This window comes from Diceros bicornis, chromosome 32, assembly GCF_020826845.1.
Source record: "Diceros bicornis minor isolate mBicDic1 chromosome 32, mDicBic1.mat.cur, whole genome shotgun sequence".
Taxonomy (NCBI): Eukaryota; Metazoa; Chordata; class Mammalia; order Perissodactyla; family Rhinocerotidae; genus Diceros; species Diceros bicornis.
This window is the reverse complement of record NC_080771.1, coordinates 24,518,020-24,535,323: the sequence shown is the minus strand read 5'-3', so window position 1 is coordinate 24,535,323 and position 17,304 is coordinate 24,518,020. Positions and strand designations below refer to the sequence as shown.

General features: G+C 53.9%; 1 protein-coding gene across 2 annotated transcripts in view; it reads right to left on the bottom strand.

The window, feature by feature from the left end:
* Window positions 1–17,304, bottom strand: part of VAC14 (VAC14 component of PIKFYVE complex) — a 104,129-nt gene that overhangs the window by 50,618 nt on the left and 36,207 nt on the right. For both annotated transcript variants that reach the window (XM_058528226.1, XM_058528227.1), the window contains one exon: window positions 3,064–3,220. In XM_058528226.1, the coding sequence (XP_058384209.1) occupies window positions 3,064–3,220 (157 nt within the window). The remainder of the gene's footprint in view (window positions 1–3,063; window positions 3,221–17,304) is intronic.

Sequence of the window (17,304 nt, the reverse complement as noted above, 5' to 3'; positions counted from 1 at the left end):
AGCTAGGGAGGCAAGGAAACGTGGTGTCCCTCTACTGGCTTCCCTCGGGGCTGCCTACCCAGGGAGCTCCCCTCTTACTTGTCCCGGAGGTGGCCCTCTTCCCAGCCTGGGGTTCTGTGAAGGTCAGAAACAAGCAGGGGTAGGAGAAGTGAGACCATGTGCTCTGTACCGGAGGGAGTGAGGGAGTGATGTTTACTCTAGGCCAGGCGAGGGGAAAATCACATGTGGGTAACTCTGCCTTGCGGGCCCCAGGGACCACTGCTGTGGTGCATTTAAGCCAAGACAGCAGCTACCCAGTAGTGGGATGGGCCTCACTTCCCCACTGCTACATTCAATCTGCACCATTTGAGTTTACAGACCCAATGCACAGGCGGGGCCCTTTGGTTCCCTACCAACGTCACTGATTTCATCTTTGCTAGGCTCCCTAGCTCCTTGGCTTTCCAGAAAGTCCCTTTACCGGGGGTGGGGTGGGGTGATCTATCCTAAAGGGACACAGCACTGCAGTCTGCAAGTTCTCTGAGCTGTGCCCTGGAGAGCCAGAGGAAAGCAGAATCCAAACAGGAAGAGGGTCTGGCCTTGCAGCCTCTGTCCACGTGCAGGGCCAGATGGAAACAGACAGAACGAGCCTCTTGTGTGCCTGAGAAGCAATGGGAGAAAGAGCAGCCTGCTGAAGAATGAGTGTACACTTCCTGCATGCTTTCTGACCTAAACAGCCACCCGCAATGTCCTTGGTGCCTGGCCTGTGCCCTCCCCAAGGCAGCTGAGGCAAGAGGGGGGACAGGGCCCAGCTCTGACTTCCCAGGCTCTTCCAGTACTGGTTTAAGCTTGACCTTGACCTTTTAAAATCACGAACCCATTTGAAAAATCTGGTGCCAGCTGTGGACGGATACACATGCCTGTGTGGTTCCCACACTCTTTGTAGTGCACATGTGGGTCTCAGGCCAAGAGCACATGGCCCTCAGTGCTGTGTATCCTTGAAACGAGAAGCGCTATTGGCTGCAGGCACTTCCTTGGTGTTCTTTACAGGATGGAATTTCTTCTCATCTGGCATACTTGGTTGTTTTCCATGAATTCAGGGTGAGTCCCTGGCTGACATGAGCCAGTCTGACAGCCTTGGTGAGTTGGGGCAAGTCTTCACCACCTCAGCCTCGTTAGTGGCCCACCCATCTTGGCAGGGCGAAGAGCTGGGGTTCAGAGCGCTTTGCCATCCAAGCTCCCCTCAGCCCTTGGTCCCAAGCAGCTGGAAGGGCTTGCTGCTGCAGGGCTTCCCTGGGGACTCCCTGGGCGAGACCTTGCAGCCCTAGTCACACACCACCCTCTCTAGCAGACCTCAGCGCCCAGAGCCATTCTCTGGCTCATCCTTCCACTAGTGAGTATTTCAGTCATCAACTTCTCTGTGCCGGAGAGGAAGAGACACCTTACAGATGGAGGGACAGGTCACAGAGAGTCTTGGGAGATCCAGGTGTCCTTCCCCTGCCCGAGGCTGCACTGCCTCAGCTTTCTGCTTCTCCCACTCTGAGGAGGAGAGAAGATGCTTCCGGGGGAGGGAGATCTGAAGGCTGGTCTCTGCCCTGCAGAATGGTTGGTTCTGCCCCTCTTCCAGTCAGTTCTTGCCACCTTCCCCCTCCCCTCACATCAAGGGCCCCCATGCCCACATTGGGGCTTGGCCCCCACACTTAACCTCTGGCATTCCTGCCATCTGTCCTGGGGACTTCATGTTGACCCCCAAGTGCTGACTTGGGGACACAGGATGGAGAATGGACTCCCGGGCTGCGGAACAGAGGGTGGGAACCTCAGCAGGGTCCCAGGGTCAGGATATGGGAGCCTCTCGACCATGGCCTCTGACTGCCCAGAGGAAACTGGGCTTGTTGGCAAGGAAACCACTGCATCCTGGGGAGACAAGAGAAGGAAGATGGGCAGCCGCTAAAGCCCCTTACTCCTTCTTTGCTTCAGTAAGAAACAGCTGGAAACTTGAGACCAGCTGCAGGCAGGGCATGTGTAGTGGCAGTGGCCTAAAGCCTGGGTCCTATGTGACACTCCGCTGCAGGGGCTGGCAGTCCTTGACTTCAAGTGTCTCTGGGGAGACGTCGTCAATGCACAGGCCGTCTGTGACTCGAGCTGGCAGCCCTGGGGTGCAGTCAGGCCTGCAGGCCTCTGGCGGCTCTACCAAGCAGGCGTTCTCAGGGCCAGGTACCAGAACACCTTCTGGGATCTGCATGCTGGGGCTGTAGGAAGGAAGCTGCCGCTGAAAGGCCCCAAATCTATTTGAAGCCTGGCTTCTGCATCAAAGGAGGAGCTGGCTAGGATCTTGTGTCTGGATGTCAAGAGCCGCTCATGGGGCAGAGACACCTCAGGCAAACACCCAAGATTCACTGGGTACTTTCCGACCAACTTGCATCTCTGGGCATTTTCCAGGATTGTGTCACTGGAGGGAACTGGCATCTGCCTGGGAGGGAGGAGCTGGGAGTCACACTGGCCCAGGGAGAAGAGCCACTTGCTTTCTGGAAGGACCATGAGGGGTGAGCACCAGGAACGCCATGGCCACCTTCACATCCAAAGACTGCCTGGAAACATCCTGCTTGAATTATCCCCTCTCCTGCCTAGGCTGCCTGCCATGTTGTTTGCTGTTTTTAGCTTCTTGGTGAGGAAGGAAATGGATGCCTAGTCTTCCACCTGTGAGACCCAAGACTCCAAAGCTCTTTGATTCCTGACTGGGGAGACGATGCCCCAGGGAAAGAGACCATCAGCTGACTCACATGGTTTTATATTTAGCCAATGGCTCAAAAGTATGAAAGGTGCAGGAAGATGAGGATAAAGGGATGTGGGAGGCTCTTATGAGGGTGGGGGGACTGCTGGAGCGTGAGCCAGGAGGCAGCAGGAGGATGAGGTCTACCTGCCTCTCCGAGAGTGCCAGATCTCTGGTAGGAAACTTACTGATTCCTCACACCCTGGCAGAGCTCCAGGGCTCAAGAGTGACAGCCCAAAGGACCACCCAGTCTAGGACGAGACTGAGCATGAGCTTTCCCAGGTCGCTGAGGCTGTAACCATAAGGGGAATACTTACCGGGAGTGTTCATCAGGCCGGCTCTGCCAGCAGGGGGCACCTGAAGCTCTGAGTGGCTGACCTGGAGGTCAGGGCCATCAAGGGGTCCTGGGTCATCCGTCTGGCCTGCAGGGGATGAAGCAATTTCTGCTAACACTTCCAGATCCTTCAAGATAACCTGGGGGAGAAAAGCGGACGATGAGGGACAAGGACCTCTGCAGAGAGCTGTGGTTGGAGACAGAGAGCCGCCTACCGGGGATGGGGAGGAGTCTACAGAGGGTGATGGGCTGGTGAGAGCCACCAAGACTGTGGCTATAACACTGCTCAGAAAGTTCTACAAAGGATATGGATTGAAGAGAACGTAGCCAGGCAGTGGATGGGGGCAAGTGGAGGAAGGAAGCTGAAATCTGAGGCCTGGGAGTCAGCTTTCACATGACTACTCTCTCTGGTCCCTTGAGCAGGGACCTGAGGGGTCCCCAGGAGACACAGGACACAGGCACCAGGGTGCAGTCAGTGTGGTGTGCATCTCAGGGCTCCTGGGCTGGCCATGCCCAATGTCAACCTGTGTGAGGGCCCAAAAGTGCCCTTCAGGCCACACTGCTGGGTGTGCCGGCTACAGCCCAGCCCACCACCAGGCTATAGGACAGATCCTTCTGCAGAGGTGACACCAGGCCACACTCTACATTTGAGGCGTGACCCTGGGCTCTGAAATGGAGGACTTCCTAACTTATAGATTCACTGTTCAGTTCTTAGCTGCCTCCATGGCATTTATACACAGGTGTGAGTGGAGTGAGGCCCCCGCGATCCTGACCTCTGACTGCGAAGTTCTTCCAAGGAGGACTCAGAGTTGAGCTTGGAGAACAGCTGAGTGTGGGCTCAAGTCAGTACTGTGTGTCACAAGCTCCCACAGGGCAGCCCCCACAATCCAGAGAGCCCTCATACCCTTAGAGGCCACCTCCCCTTGCACAGCACCCATCTCTTCCTGCTCCTCACCTGGTATCCACAGCGAGCAGGGTGGTGCCTCACGAGGTAGGGGGAGGGCACCCTGTGTGTGTATGTGTGTGTGTGTGCACAACTCATTAACTCACCTGTCCCAGCTCCTCCAGCAGGACCCTCGCCTCACTGCAGGTAGAGCTGCCTGCTCCTTTCTAGGCCCCACTCATCTCTGTGTTCTGAAGAGGGACTGTGCCTACCCCAGCCACACATGTACCCCCAGGACTGTCCCAACAGGCATCAGTTGAAAAGTATGGAGAAAGAATTACCATGGCAACTGAGAGCTTCGGTCCTGGACCAGTGGAAGTGATGTAGAGCATTGGTGGATTGGGGCCCTGGTGGGTGGGCCGTGTGACCATGACAGACCAGGCGGGTGGAATATGATGACTATAGTCAAAATAAGGCTACTCCAGTACTCTTAGTGGGATGACGAAAATGTTCTGGAGTTAGTGGTGATGACTGCACAACCTTGTAGATGTACTAAAAACCACTGAACTGTGTATTTTAAAATGGCAAATTTTATCTCAAAAAAAAAAAAAAAAAGATAAAGCTACTACTCTCTCCTCAAAGCTTGAAAGTGGTTCCTGTCTCAATGCAAGTAACACGCCAGCACCTCATCCTACCGTGCCGCAGTTGTCACTTCTCCTCCCGTTGTCTTCTCAGCCAGCCCTGGCCCCTCGGTCTTCTCCCAGCAGCATGGTATGCTTGGCACGCCATTTCCCTATGAGCCTGATGCTTCACTCCCCGTCCCGCTGTACCCTGGCGTCGGCCAGGTTGGTCACAGCACTCACACACAGATGCCACCTCCCATCTGTCCAACCATGTCCTTCCTTGTCTCTCTCCCACTCTCGGCACCGCCTGAGCCCCCACTGTGCTGGGTGCTGGTGCTGCAGGTGAGTCAGACCTGTCTCTGCCCACGGCCTGGTGGGCAGACCCACATTCGCCTGCCCTCTGTGCACAGGTATATGTGATTTTGGAATATTCTGACTGCTGGGCCCACAGGAAATGAATCCACGCTGGCTGAAAATCGTGGCTGCTAAGCAGCCCAGACAGACCGCAGGAGCAAGGGCTGCCCCTGTGCCCAGGCCAAGGGCTGGGGGCCTGGGTAGGTCTAGGATCAGAGGCACGGAGGCCCAGGCCTCTGCTCCCATCGAGGGAGGAGCCCCAGAAGGCTCTCTACTTCAGCACAGCAGAAAGAGCACCCAGAGGGAGGCGGTGGGCTGGAGGAACAGACAGCAAAGCAGCAGTAGGGCAGTGTTGTGCTGCTGAGCAGCCCCTGAGCACCAGCCTTGCGGGACGTGCACAGGCCATGCATTCTGGATACTCGATTTTCCAAGCAAGTCACTGTCTAAAGATCAGGGAGATAAAAGGAGACCAGGGAATCCGGGTGGGGGAGTAACTTGCCCAAATTAAACAGTGAGGCGAGCAGCAAGCCAACTGTGCCTCAAAAAGTTAAACAGCGTTACCATGGGTAGACTCCCAATCTTAGTGTTTACCCAAGGGGGCTGAAAACATGTCGACACAAAAACTTACGTAGGAATGTTCACGGCATCATTGCTCATCATAACCAGAAAGTGGAAACAACCCTAAGATTCTGACACCGATTCTGATGTGTGTTTTTTCCCCACACCACCAAGCAATCTTCTTACACCAGCTGGGTGTCCTACAATTCAACTCAATTCTGACACTATCTACCTGGAGATAGCGTCAGATCCCACAGGTTGAGGGCTCAGTCCTGCTAGACTGCACTCCCTCCCACTCCAGATGCCAATCCCAAATCCAGCTTGTCACCTGTGCTTCTGACCGACTGGCAGATTGGAGGTTCTCATGACCCCTCCTCGGGTTCAATTAATTTGCTAGAGTGGTTCACAGAACTCAGGAAACATTTTACTTACTAGACGACCTGTTTATTATAAAAGGATATAACTCAGGAACAGCCAGATGGAAGGGATGCGTAGGGTAAGGTATGTGGGAAGGGGTAGAGTTTCCATGCCCTCTCCAGAGGCGCCACACTCCCCGAATCTGCACGTGTTCACTGACCCAGAAGCTCTCTGAACTCCTTGTGGGTTTTTATAGAGGCTTCATTACACAGCATGATTGATTAAGTCATTGGCCACTGGCCATTGATTCAACCTCCAGCCCCTCTCCCCTCCCCAAAGGTTAGGGGGTGGGGTTGAAAGTGCCAACCCTCTAATCAAGTGGTTGGTTCTCCTGGCAACTAGCTCCCATCCTTAGGTGAGGTTCAAAAGTCACCTCATTAACCTAACAAAAGACACCTTTATCACTCTCATCTATCACTTAGGAAATTCCAAGGGTTTTAGGAGCTGGGCCAGAAATGGGGAAAGAAGACCAAATATATATTTCTTCTCATTTATCACCATATCACAAACCCAAATGTACATCAATTGATAAATGGATAAACAGAATGTGGCCTATCCATGCCATGGACTATTACTTGGCAACAACAAGGAACGACGTCTGGTACGTGTTACAACACGGATGAACCTTGAAACCAAACCAAGTGAAAGGAGCCAGATGCAAAAGGTCACATACTGTATGACAATTCCATTTACGTGAAATGCGCAGAATAGGCAAATCTAGAGAGACAGAAAGCAGACTGTGGTTGCCAGGGGCTGTGGGGAGGGAGACATGGGGAGTGACTGCTAATGAGTACAGGGTTTCTTTCTGGGGTGATGAAAATGCTCCGGAATTAGACAGTAGCGATGGTTGCACAACCTTGTGAAAATACTAAAACCCGCTAAATTGTATACTTTAAAAGGGTGAATTTTCTGGTATGTGAATTGTATCTAAAAGAATCAAGTCAAAACCCCAAATCAGCACCTTAGGGTTACTTGTAGTACACTTAGTGGTACTCGTGGAGCAGTTTGCTCTTGCTCTGCTCAGGGCCTGAGCTGGAGGGGCCTCGTCTTGCTGACTCCTCATCATCTCATATCTGGTTCAGACTCACAGGAGAGTTGTGAGGGCTCAGGGTGGCAACCCGTGTCTCTTTACATCTCTCCACATCTGCCAGCCCCGCTGAACCCCTGTGCCAATCACTCTTCTGAGCCGCAGGCTACTCCTCTCAGGTCTGGCTGCGCAGGTGAGCAGAGGCGCCCATCCTCCAGGCAGCACATCCTGGTGGTCAAATGCGGCAGGTGAGAAAAGCAGGAGACAGCTGGGGCCGGGCTGGCACCCAGCAGTCGGCTAGATCCCGACCCCACGAGGACTACATTGACACCAGGTTTTGGGAGGGTGCTTATTTCCCTGTCAGAAAAGATGCTTGGGAGCCAGCCCTGAGGGCCTAGTGGTTAAAGTCTGGCATGCTCTGCTTCAGTGGCCTGGGTTCGGTTCCCAGGCACGGAACCACACTACCCTGTCTGTCAGTAGCCATGCTGTGGTGGCGGCTCACATAGAACTAGAAGGACTTACAACTAGAATATACAACTATGTACTGGGGCTTTGGGGAGGAAAAAACAAAAAATAGAGAGGAAGATTGGCAGCAAGTGTTAGCTCAGGGTGAATCTTTCCCAGCACAAAAAAAAAAAAGATGCTTGGGAAGAACTACCAGTACCTGAGAGTCCTGGCCCATGAGATGTCCCCACCCTCTGAGTGGCCCCAGGGCCAGGTTGCAAGGGAGGAGGAGGCTGTCCTCGCTTCTAGCCAGAATTAATGCTCTCACTTGACGTCAGTCTCACCTTACACAGAGTCACTTGCTCAAGGTAACAGGGAGTCCACTTCAAACCCAGCTCTGGTCCCCAAATTGGAGCCAGATAAGCTATACCGGGCTTTGTGGTCAGACAGTCCTGACTTCCAGTCTCGACCCTGCCATTCAGCCACCTGACCCTGGACCATTTAATTTCACCCAGACAACCCCTTCCCCCTAGCATCTACTGAGCACCTGCTGTGGGCCGGGGCCTGTGCTGGTTGAAGGAGATGCAAGGCCAAGCAACATCGGCCCTGCCTCTGACAAGAATGACCTTGGGGGAGACAGGCGGTAAATAAACACTGATAATGCAGCAGACGTGCAACAGGAGCCAGCAACTTGGCCTGAGGGGGCCGGCAGTCTTCCGAAGGAACTGAGCACCAGTTTGCCAGGGAACCAGGGGGTAGAGGAGGGCCTGCAAAGCATTCTCTTAACTAGCATAAGCCTTTCACGGACAGAGAACCAGAACCATGTGGCACATTCCAGGAAACTAAGCTTTGGTCTAGCTCCGGAGTAGGGTGTGGGGCTGGGGTGGGGGCATGACTAGAAATCAGGTGGAAGCCATAGGTAGGGGCAGGTCATCAAGAGCTATGACCCAGACAGAGAGGTCTGAACTCGGTTTTGCAGGTGACAGGGTGCCTCAGTTTGCTCATATGTGTCAATGGAGATTCACCCCTGCAAGGTTGTCGTGAAGATTATAGGAGATACTTTATGTACCACTTCTGTTAGGGGGCTTGGTACCACAGCCGAGCTTGGTCAGTGGCCCTGGCTTAGGGACAGCAGTGCAGACAGAGGGTTTCAGATTTCATTTCTCTACCAAAGAGAATCTGCATCGCCCATCTCTGTACCACCTTCTCCTGTCCCACTAGAGAGCCAGCCAGCAAAGCTGCATATTTTACATTTTGAATCCTCTTATTTTAGAAAGTTTAACACCAAACGGCAAATGAATGCAAATTATACTTCAATTGCACAATTAAAGCCGGAAACGTTGTCTACAGGTTCTTCAGTAATCCCAGCCACTCCTTTCGTGCTTACATATCAAAAGATTTGTCTCTGGTCCCCAGAGGCTGGCAAAAAGCTGACAGACAGCCCTGCCTGGGGCAACACCACATGTGCTTGTATGTATACACACACACACACACTCTCTCTCTCTCTCTCTCTCTCTCTCCACCCTCTTGGTCCCTAAAGTGGTAGTTGGAGAATAGCATTACCATCTCCTTCAGCCTCCTAGAGGCAAGGAGGGGAAGGGGCTGCCAAAACGGAGGGCAGGGAATGACTTGAGGAAGGGAATGGGGAGTTTATTGGGAGCCACTCCAGGGCTCTGGGGCTCCTGTGCTCATCAAGTCCAGCCGCTGGCTCTCCCCCAGCTGACCAGCAAACCCTATTTAGCCCAGGGGCTGGATCTGAGGCTATGGAGCAACAGTCCTGACGTGGGCCTAGGTCAGGACACTGCCTCTGCCTGGGGAGTGAGGAGAGACCACAGGAGGCAATGTCAACAGGGGGCTTGGGACAGAGCAACAGACCAGAGAAGCCGCCCTCCAGCTGGACCTGGCTTTGAGTCTCTGTACCAGGCCAGGGTTTTGGTGCTCCACCCCCTGGAGACCTCACAGCCTATGGCCTGTGGCCACGAAGCTCTGGGACAAGGACATGGTGATTTCACAGCCTTGATGACGGGGCACCAGCTCAAGGCCTGGGCGAAAGGCCCCGAGCTACAGACACACTGCTCGGCCTCTAGAAACACAGAGCTAGTCCCCTTTCCAACGAGCAGGCTGGCTGGGCCCATGCCTGCGCTGGCCAGCAGTCCTGGCTCCGAGAACGGGGAAAGGCTCAAAGAAAGTAGGAGGAAGCCACGCCAATTAGTATGCACTACACAGCTTTTTGCAAAATGAATATAAAACACTTGTGCTTTCTTTTTGTTTGAGAGAAAGAAGGGGAAAGAGAGGGAGGGAGGAAGGTTACACGAGAGCAATATTCTGCAGGAGCAGGAGTGCCTGCTGTTACCATGGCAACAGGCTGGGGGTAGGGAAGGCACATCAGCGGGTCCCTGGTCCTGGAGTGTGCGCTGGCCAACTCGGAGTGAAAGGTTGGTGGCAACTAGGTGTGGAAAAAATCTGACAAAGCAATTCTGAGGAGAAGGCCGCAGGGGTGAGGGGGAAGGGGCTTCACACCCTCTGAGGCTTCGGGAGCAAAGTCAAGGAAGCCAGAGGATTCCTGAGAAAGGCCTTGCTTCTTGGAGGTGACTTGACACTAGCAAAGGGCATATTTCAGTGTGGGAGGGGAGTCGTCATCTGGATGGGGCCACTGCAGGCGGTCACCCCCCTGCATTCCAGCAGGCTAAGAACAGTCTTTCTGGGAGGGCGGCTGCTTCCCTCCCTTCCTTTATTAGTCCATCCAGGCACTCCCTGTCCCAACACCTTGTCCACAGACCCACCCTGGAAAACCCCTTGTGGTAGGAGGCTCCCCTCTCTCACTCTCCCTGAGGTGCTACTGGCTGCTCCTTCACCATCCGGGGAACAGCTGGAGACCCAGAGCTTTGCAAGGCCAAGTCCTAGGCCGGGGCCCAGTCCTCGCATCCTACCAGGACTCCTGAACATGACGTCCCAGGGCAAGGCATTCGGCAGATGCTGAATACTTGCTGACCTACAGTGCCAGGCAGGAAATGGAAGATGGATGGTTCTGAATAGCTCCTGCCACGGGGATGGATGGAGAGGCCTCCCACTCCACTCTACCCACTTATCTCTAAGAAACTTTTCTCAAAAGTTTGGCTAGGCCACCAGTCAGCTGATTAGGTTCCAGATGTCAACTGGCTCAGCCTTCTAGCCCCGTGAGGAGGGAACCCTATGTGGACAGGAAATCCCCAAGCTGGGCTCTCTCCTGTCTTGGCCAGGAGGAAGGCGCAAGAGTGTTTCCAAGGGACACACTAGGTGTTGGCAGGAGAGGTGAATTCAGGCCAAAGGCCGTGGAGGCTTAGGGCTGGCTGAGGTCTGCGGGCCACTGCCAAGGGCTACCTGATGCTTCTGCCCAGAGCAGTGGGGCCGCAGGACCGGACCTGAGATCTGGGTCAGGTCAGGCTGCTCCTTATTCTTGGGAAGTGGAGCTGACAGTAAGTGCAGAGGCACCGAGGCTGGGCATCCACAGAAAGCCTTGGAGCCTTCTGCTTTCTTCCACACAGAAGCCTGTCCCCTTCCTTCACAAGGGGTATAGCCCAGTGAGTCAAGCCTCGAGTCCCTGACCACATACAGAATGGCTCCTGCAGCTCGTGGAATAGCCCAGAGAACCGACTGTAGGAAGCCAGGCTGCTGTCCTCAGGAAGATTCCTTGGGGGAACTGAGGGAAGGCCACAGGGCCTCCCATAGGCCCCAAGGCAGTCAACCTATGGAGCTCTGAGAGAAGGCACCCAGTACCAGCAGGCACTGGGGCTGGAGGACCCCGCCCTGGACACAGAGTAAACCTGAGCTGCAGAAGGCAGCAATCAGGCCCCAGCCTGGGCAAGGGGTGGTAATCCTAGAGAAACTTTCGGCTACAATGGGATCAGGGTGGGCCAAGCCCAGCATCTCCTGGGGGCGGGTCCCCCAGCCCTGCCTTCTGCAACAAGCAAGGAAAGCACTGCCATATAGGACATTTAGATTTGGGAGGGGAAGAGAAGGACGGCTTAGACTTAGACCTGTTTTATTTCTCATGGAGAAAACCACCCTCATTAAAAACCTTTTATGGCTTAGTAAAGCAAAAGCAACTTAAAAAAAAAAAGGATATTATCTGGGTTTGTGTTGCCTGACTCTGAACGCATGCCCTTAGGGATCAGGACTGTTTTTTCTTTTCTTCCTTCTTTTTTAATAAACGTGGAAAGCTTTCCCTAAGTGCCTAGTTCTATGCCATATATGCAAAAGGCCAGCACCTAATGCTTCCTGTTAAGTTTCACTAACAGGGACAGCACAGTGTGGGTTCTGGCAGCTCAAAATGTTCTAGCGCCATCCCTCTGAGGAGAGAGAAGAGAAAGGCCAGTCTGGGGCAGGATGACTTGGAGACCAGTTCCTTGACATACCCCCCCCCCCCACCATTGGAGACCAGTTCCTTGACAACCCCCCCCCCACCAGGGGCTACTTCCTGCTGATGCCAGTCACTGCTCATTTGCATCCCGCCAGGCCCCTGACCAAGACGGTGCACTCTCAGCGTTATAAATTCTCCCCATGAGCTAGGCAGGGAAGGGGGAAGGGGCCCGCTGCGCTGCGGGCAGCATGGGAGCAGTGCACACACCGTTATAGCTCGGTTACCAGGTGATGAGTTGAGGGGCTGGCTGTCTCCGGGGCACTGTCTATGGCAACCAGGAGAGCAGCACAGGGCTCCCTGGTCTCCTGCCCACCGCCAGGTCTCTGCTTAATCCCAGTGTACTTGCAAGCTACACTCAGCCCCAGGCCAGCTCTGCAGGGGAGGGCCCGGGAGGGCAGGGCAGGCAAGAGTGGATCAGCTCACCATTGCCCCACCTTCTATTTGTTCATTCGCATAAAACGTTTCTGAGCACCTCCTGGGACCCGGCCAGCCTTGACGTGCAGGAGGTGGGTGGGGTGTATGACAAATAAGGCTTCATGGAGCATCTAAGCTGAGACCTTGACCAAGTCACTTCACTTCTCTGAGTCTCAGTTTCCTCTTTGGTAAAGAGGGGAGCACAACAGAACCTACCCTGGAAGGGTGGCTGTGGAGATGAACTAAGATCAGGCACGGTTGATGATGCCTAGCAGGCGGTCTGGCATGGAGCAGGTGAGCGTTAGGTGATAGCTCCTCCTGCCAGCAGTGGGGAGACAGGCCACCCTCGGCATCTCTGGGCTCACCAAAACTTTCCGCCCTGTCCGTGGGCCTTGTGAACTGCCAACAGGGAGTGGTCGGGGAAATTCTGCAGATTCAGCTCTGGCCATCTCCAGGGGAGGAAAAATCAACACATATCTTGGAAGAAATTTTGACTTCTGAAGATGCCACCAACACTGAGTGGGGTGTGGGGTGAAAACAGGGAGCCCTGGCCTGGCCCCTCCTGAGGGCTATGGAGAGAGGGCATCAAGGCTGAGAGCCATGGGCATGGCCTGTAGTTTCCCAGTAGGATCTTACACTGGTCCATACCTGCGGTTCTCAATCAGAGATGTGTTATCAGAATCACCTGGGAGCTTGTGGAAATGCCAGCACCCAGGCAACAAGGCCTTACTGAGAGCACAATTCAGGAGATCCAGGTGAGGCCCAAGCAGCTGGATTTTAAAAAGCTCCAGAGGATTCTGACGGCAGCGCTGGTTTGGATGGCTCTGTTGAGGGGCTTCTGTCCAGGGTGTTGGACTTTGGTCTTTCTAGGTAAGATTACCGATCACTTTCTCAGTTCAAGAAGACATAGGTTGGGTGGGCAGTCAGGCCCAGGGCCAGGCAGTACCCTCGGCCCTGTAGCCTGGCTCTGCAAGAGCCCCCAGCCCTGTCCCAGGGGAAGGCCATCCCCAACTGGTTCCTTTGTGGAATCCCTCCTGGGCTGCTGCGCCCTACTTTAGGAAAGCAAGCCTCCTCTTTTCCCATCCTTTTCAGTCCAACCTCTGCCTTCACCAGGAGTCTGGATGGGCCAGGCAACAGGCCTCTGCCCTCTGCCCAGCCCACGCACACCAGGTACTGTGCCTACTCTGGGTCTCCACTTGCCCGTCAGTGGAAGGAATCCAGACAGAGATAAATACTGAAACCACTCCTGGGACACAAATCTGCCTTCCCGCTAGGCCGACTGTGGCTACTGTGGGTCCCCTCATACTCGAGGGGGGCTGAAGTGGGCCACTGAGAGTGCGTAGTGCAGAAACTTGGAAGAAGGAGAGTGAGCAAAGGCCCTGTGCTCCTTTCACAGGGGCGATTCTGGGACTGTTACCAGGCAGTCCCCTCTCCTTCCTGACAAGGGCTCATTTCAAAAGACCAAAGTCCTCCCAGGACCCCTAGCGGTGACTGCCAGTCCTCTACGGGGCCAGGGGGCCTGGGGGCCAGCTGTCCCTGGGGACTGTGACTGGAGTCCTGCTTTGTCCCTTGCTGGCTGTGGCTTTTCTCCCAGGTCCTTCCTCACCCTCCTCTCACTTTCGCTCAGAAGCCCCCAAGGGAAGCTGCAGGGTCAGCCACAGGGAAAGCTGAGTGGACAAGGGTCCTGTGTACTTGGCAGGGCCGCAGGAGGAAAGGGTCCACGCCCTCTTGTTTGGGCTGTCCATGCTGCGGCTCACCTCATCTCCCCACATGGGGTGGGCTCCTGGCAAGAGGAATCGAGTTCTTGGCCCCCGACATCTTACCCCTCAGTTCTTGGGGCAGACATCTGATCCGATCGTGTGATCTGACTGTAAAGAAATCTTCGGAATTGAGGCGGGGGTGGAGGGGTTGTTTTTGTTTGTTTTGGCGAGTGGATGGAATGAAAATTGGAGTGAAATAAAAACTGAGGCAAGGACACGAGAAGGAAAAACAAGTCCCATTCTTACGGAAGACTGTCCACTTTTGAGCAGGCTGCATTAGTATGCCAGGGAGTGGAGTGAGGACCACACAGTCAGAGCTAGACGGATGAACACAATCCAGGCCAATCACATTTTAGGGAAGAAAGCTGAGGTGAGGAGATGCCGTGGATGTGCCCGGTCCCACGGAGAGCGGGTCACTGTGGGGGCGAGGCCTGCCCTCCTGTTTCTCCCCTGGGACACTTCCCACACCACCCCTCAGCCGTCCCAGCCACTAGCCCCACTCCTTCTGGACGGGGTCCTGGAGGGGAGCTGCGGGCCCTGCTGGGTGAGCAGCCCAACGGGGTAGGTCAAAGTCAAATGCTCAGAGAGAGAAGGTGCATCCAGAACTGCAGAGGGGGCTGGTCTGGATAAAGCAGTGCCCCACCCTGGCTGGACTCTCACTCTGCAGTGAGGTCAGACCTCATGTGGGGTTTTACATGTTCTGGAATCAGACAGATCTGATTCTGGCTCCTGGTGGTGTGACCTTGGGCAAGTTATCCTTCTCACGCCTGAATTTCCTCTCATGTCAAACTGGGGATAATTAAAATCACTCCAAGACTGCTGGGCAGATTCATTAAGACAATAGATGCCATGCACTCTGAACAGCACAGCTACTCCATAAACTTTGGTTTTTGCTTACTCCTTCTCCCAGTCTCCTCTCACAGACACGTGGGGTCTGACACACAGCACCCATCGTGGTTTCCGAAGGAGGCCAGCAGTGGGGGTGTTGGATGGGCTGTCATTGGCTCTCTAAGCTGCCCCTAAACTAAGGGGCCTCTAATGACGTGGAAGCCCTCATTTCTGGGGCAGACACCGAGGGATGGCCAATTTCTAATAGGAGGCCCTCCCTCCCCAGGACAGGAGAGCACAGCCTCCAACACCCTGGAATGTGATTCCTCAGAAGAACCCATGGGGAATTAGAGCCTTCCTCACCATTCCTCACAGCACGGCTCTCAGGTTTGGGGTCTCCCCCTTGGTGGGAACCCTCGCTGAAGGCCCTGCTGTCACTAACTAAATCCCTTTAAGGCACAGAGATGAGACCTTGGGCCCAGCTGACTGACCCACCAGACCCATGTGATGTGGATTCCTTGGGAAAGCAGAAGTTGAGCTAGAAACTCTACCACTGCCATGAACAATGCCTTCACAATCCTACTTTTCAAATTTTCTAGAAAGGTGGTTCTCATTCTTTTTTTCTCCTTCTATATCAGTCACATAGGCCATAAACTCCTGTAGCAATTTCTCTTCATAGTCACTCTGAAACTAGGGGAGGGGAAAGAGGGAGGCTTCTCCTGGGTTGGGAACCTCTGCTCTAAAGTGTTAAGGACACCTCAGCTCTGAGATGTTGAGAAGAGTCTGGGGAGGCTGCCTCTGGAGGCCCCAGCAAGGCATGCCCTTCTGGATCTCAGCGGAATCTGAAGGTCTTGTATCTGAGCAAGAGGCTGTGGCAGCGAGAGGCCCCAGGCAGGTCCTCTGCCCATGATGCCGTTTCTCCTCCTTTCCCTGGACCCCAGGCAGCTAGCTGGGAGCCCTCTACTTGTGATGCTCAAACATAGCCCGCTAACAATGGGGCTTCGCTCCCTGCTCTGGGTAGCTCCACCTCAGGGTGCTGGGGGGCTGAGGGAGGGGGATGGGAAGCGAAGAAAGTACAGAGAGGGGCATCCGTCCTGCTCCCCACTGTCTTCCCATTGGTTTTTCTTTGTTTGTGAGGAAGATTGGCCCTGAGCTAACATCTGTGCCCATCTTCCTCTATTTTGTATTCGGGATGCCTGCCACAGCATGCCTTCATAAGTGGTGCGTAGGTCTGTGCCCAGGATCCGAACCTGCGAACCCTGGGCCACTGAAGAGGAGTGCGCGAACTTAACCCACTATGCCACAGGGCCGGCCCCCCTTGGTTTTTCTAAAACCTGGAAATGGACAATGAGCCCCCAAATATCTGCACAGGGTTGCATGGTCCTAAAGACAGGCAGGGAAACAGGACAGAGACCAGCTTCCATGCCAGCTCTTGCGGCTGAAGCTGAGGCAGGAAGGATCTGGGGCAAACCCAGAGCCCATCTTCCTGATGTCAGTGTGTGTGTCTGCCATTGGGCCTTTTTACAGAAATTATTAGCAGCATCGGAGGAGCATATTCACCGCGTGTTTATACATGCTGGGTCCTGTGCTGAGCATTTCACATTCATGATCTCCTTTAATCCTCACAACAAATCTGAGAGGGTGGTTCCACTGTTATTCTCGGTTTTCAGAGAAGGAAACTCAGGCTCACAGAGACTAGGTCATTTGCTCAAGGTCAACCAACTATTAAATGGCTGAGCCAGGACTGGACTCTTGGACTGCCTGATGCCAAAGTCTGTGTTCTCAACCACCAGGCCACACTGTCACCTGGGGAGAAAGTACTACCGGAAAAGGAGGCCACTCAAAATCACAACAAAATTTAAAATACTGAAAGTAAACTTCATAATAAGACCTACAGAAAGGACCCTGAACCTTTATAAGATGACGAACATAAACGAGGATGAGCCTTGCTCCTGGGCGGGAGAGTTCAACATGGTGAAAAGGCCAATTTCCCCTAATGAACTCCTAATGACAGATGGGTTGTTATGATGGGCCAGGATCTGGGCGGGAGCTTTACACTGTTCCTTTGAACAACGGTCTACGAGGCAAGTGTAGACATCGTTAGCCCCATTTCCCAGGTCAGGGAGGTCAGACTCCCTGCCCACGGTCCCTGGTGAGGAGGGGTTTGAGCTGGGATTCAAGCTCAGGTCTGGTGGCCAGTTGTTGGGGACACTAAGTTCTCACACAGGGACACCACATGTCCTTCCAGGTCTTTTCTAAGACAGTTTTTTTTTTAAAGTTCTACATATTTTTTTCTTTGTTTTAAATAGACGTTATTTTTCAGAGGAGTTTTAGGTTCACAGCAATATGGAGCAGAAGGTACAGAGATTTCCCACACACCCCCTGCCCCCAAATGCGCACAGCCTCCCTCGTTATCAACTTCCCCTACCACAGTGGTACATCTGTTATAATCAATGAACCTACACTGACACATCGTTATCACCCAAAGTCCACAGTTTACATTAGTTTACATCCTAT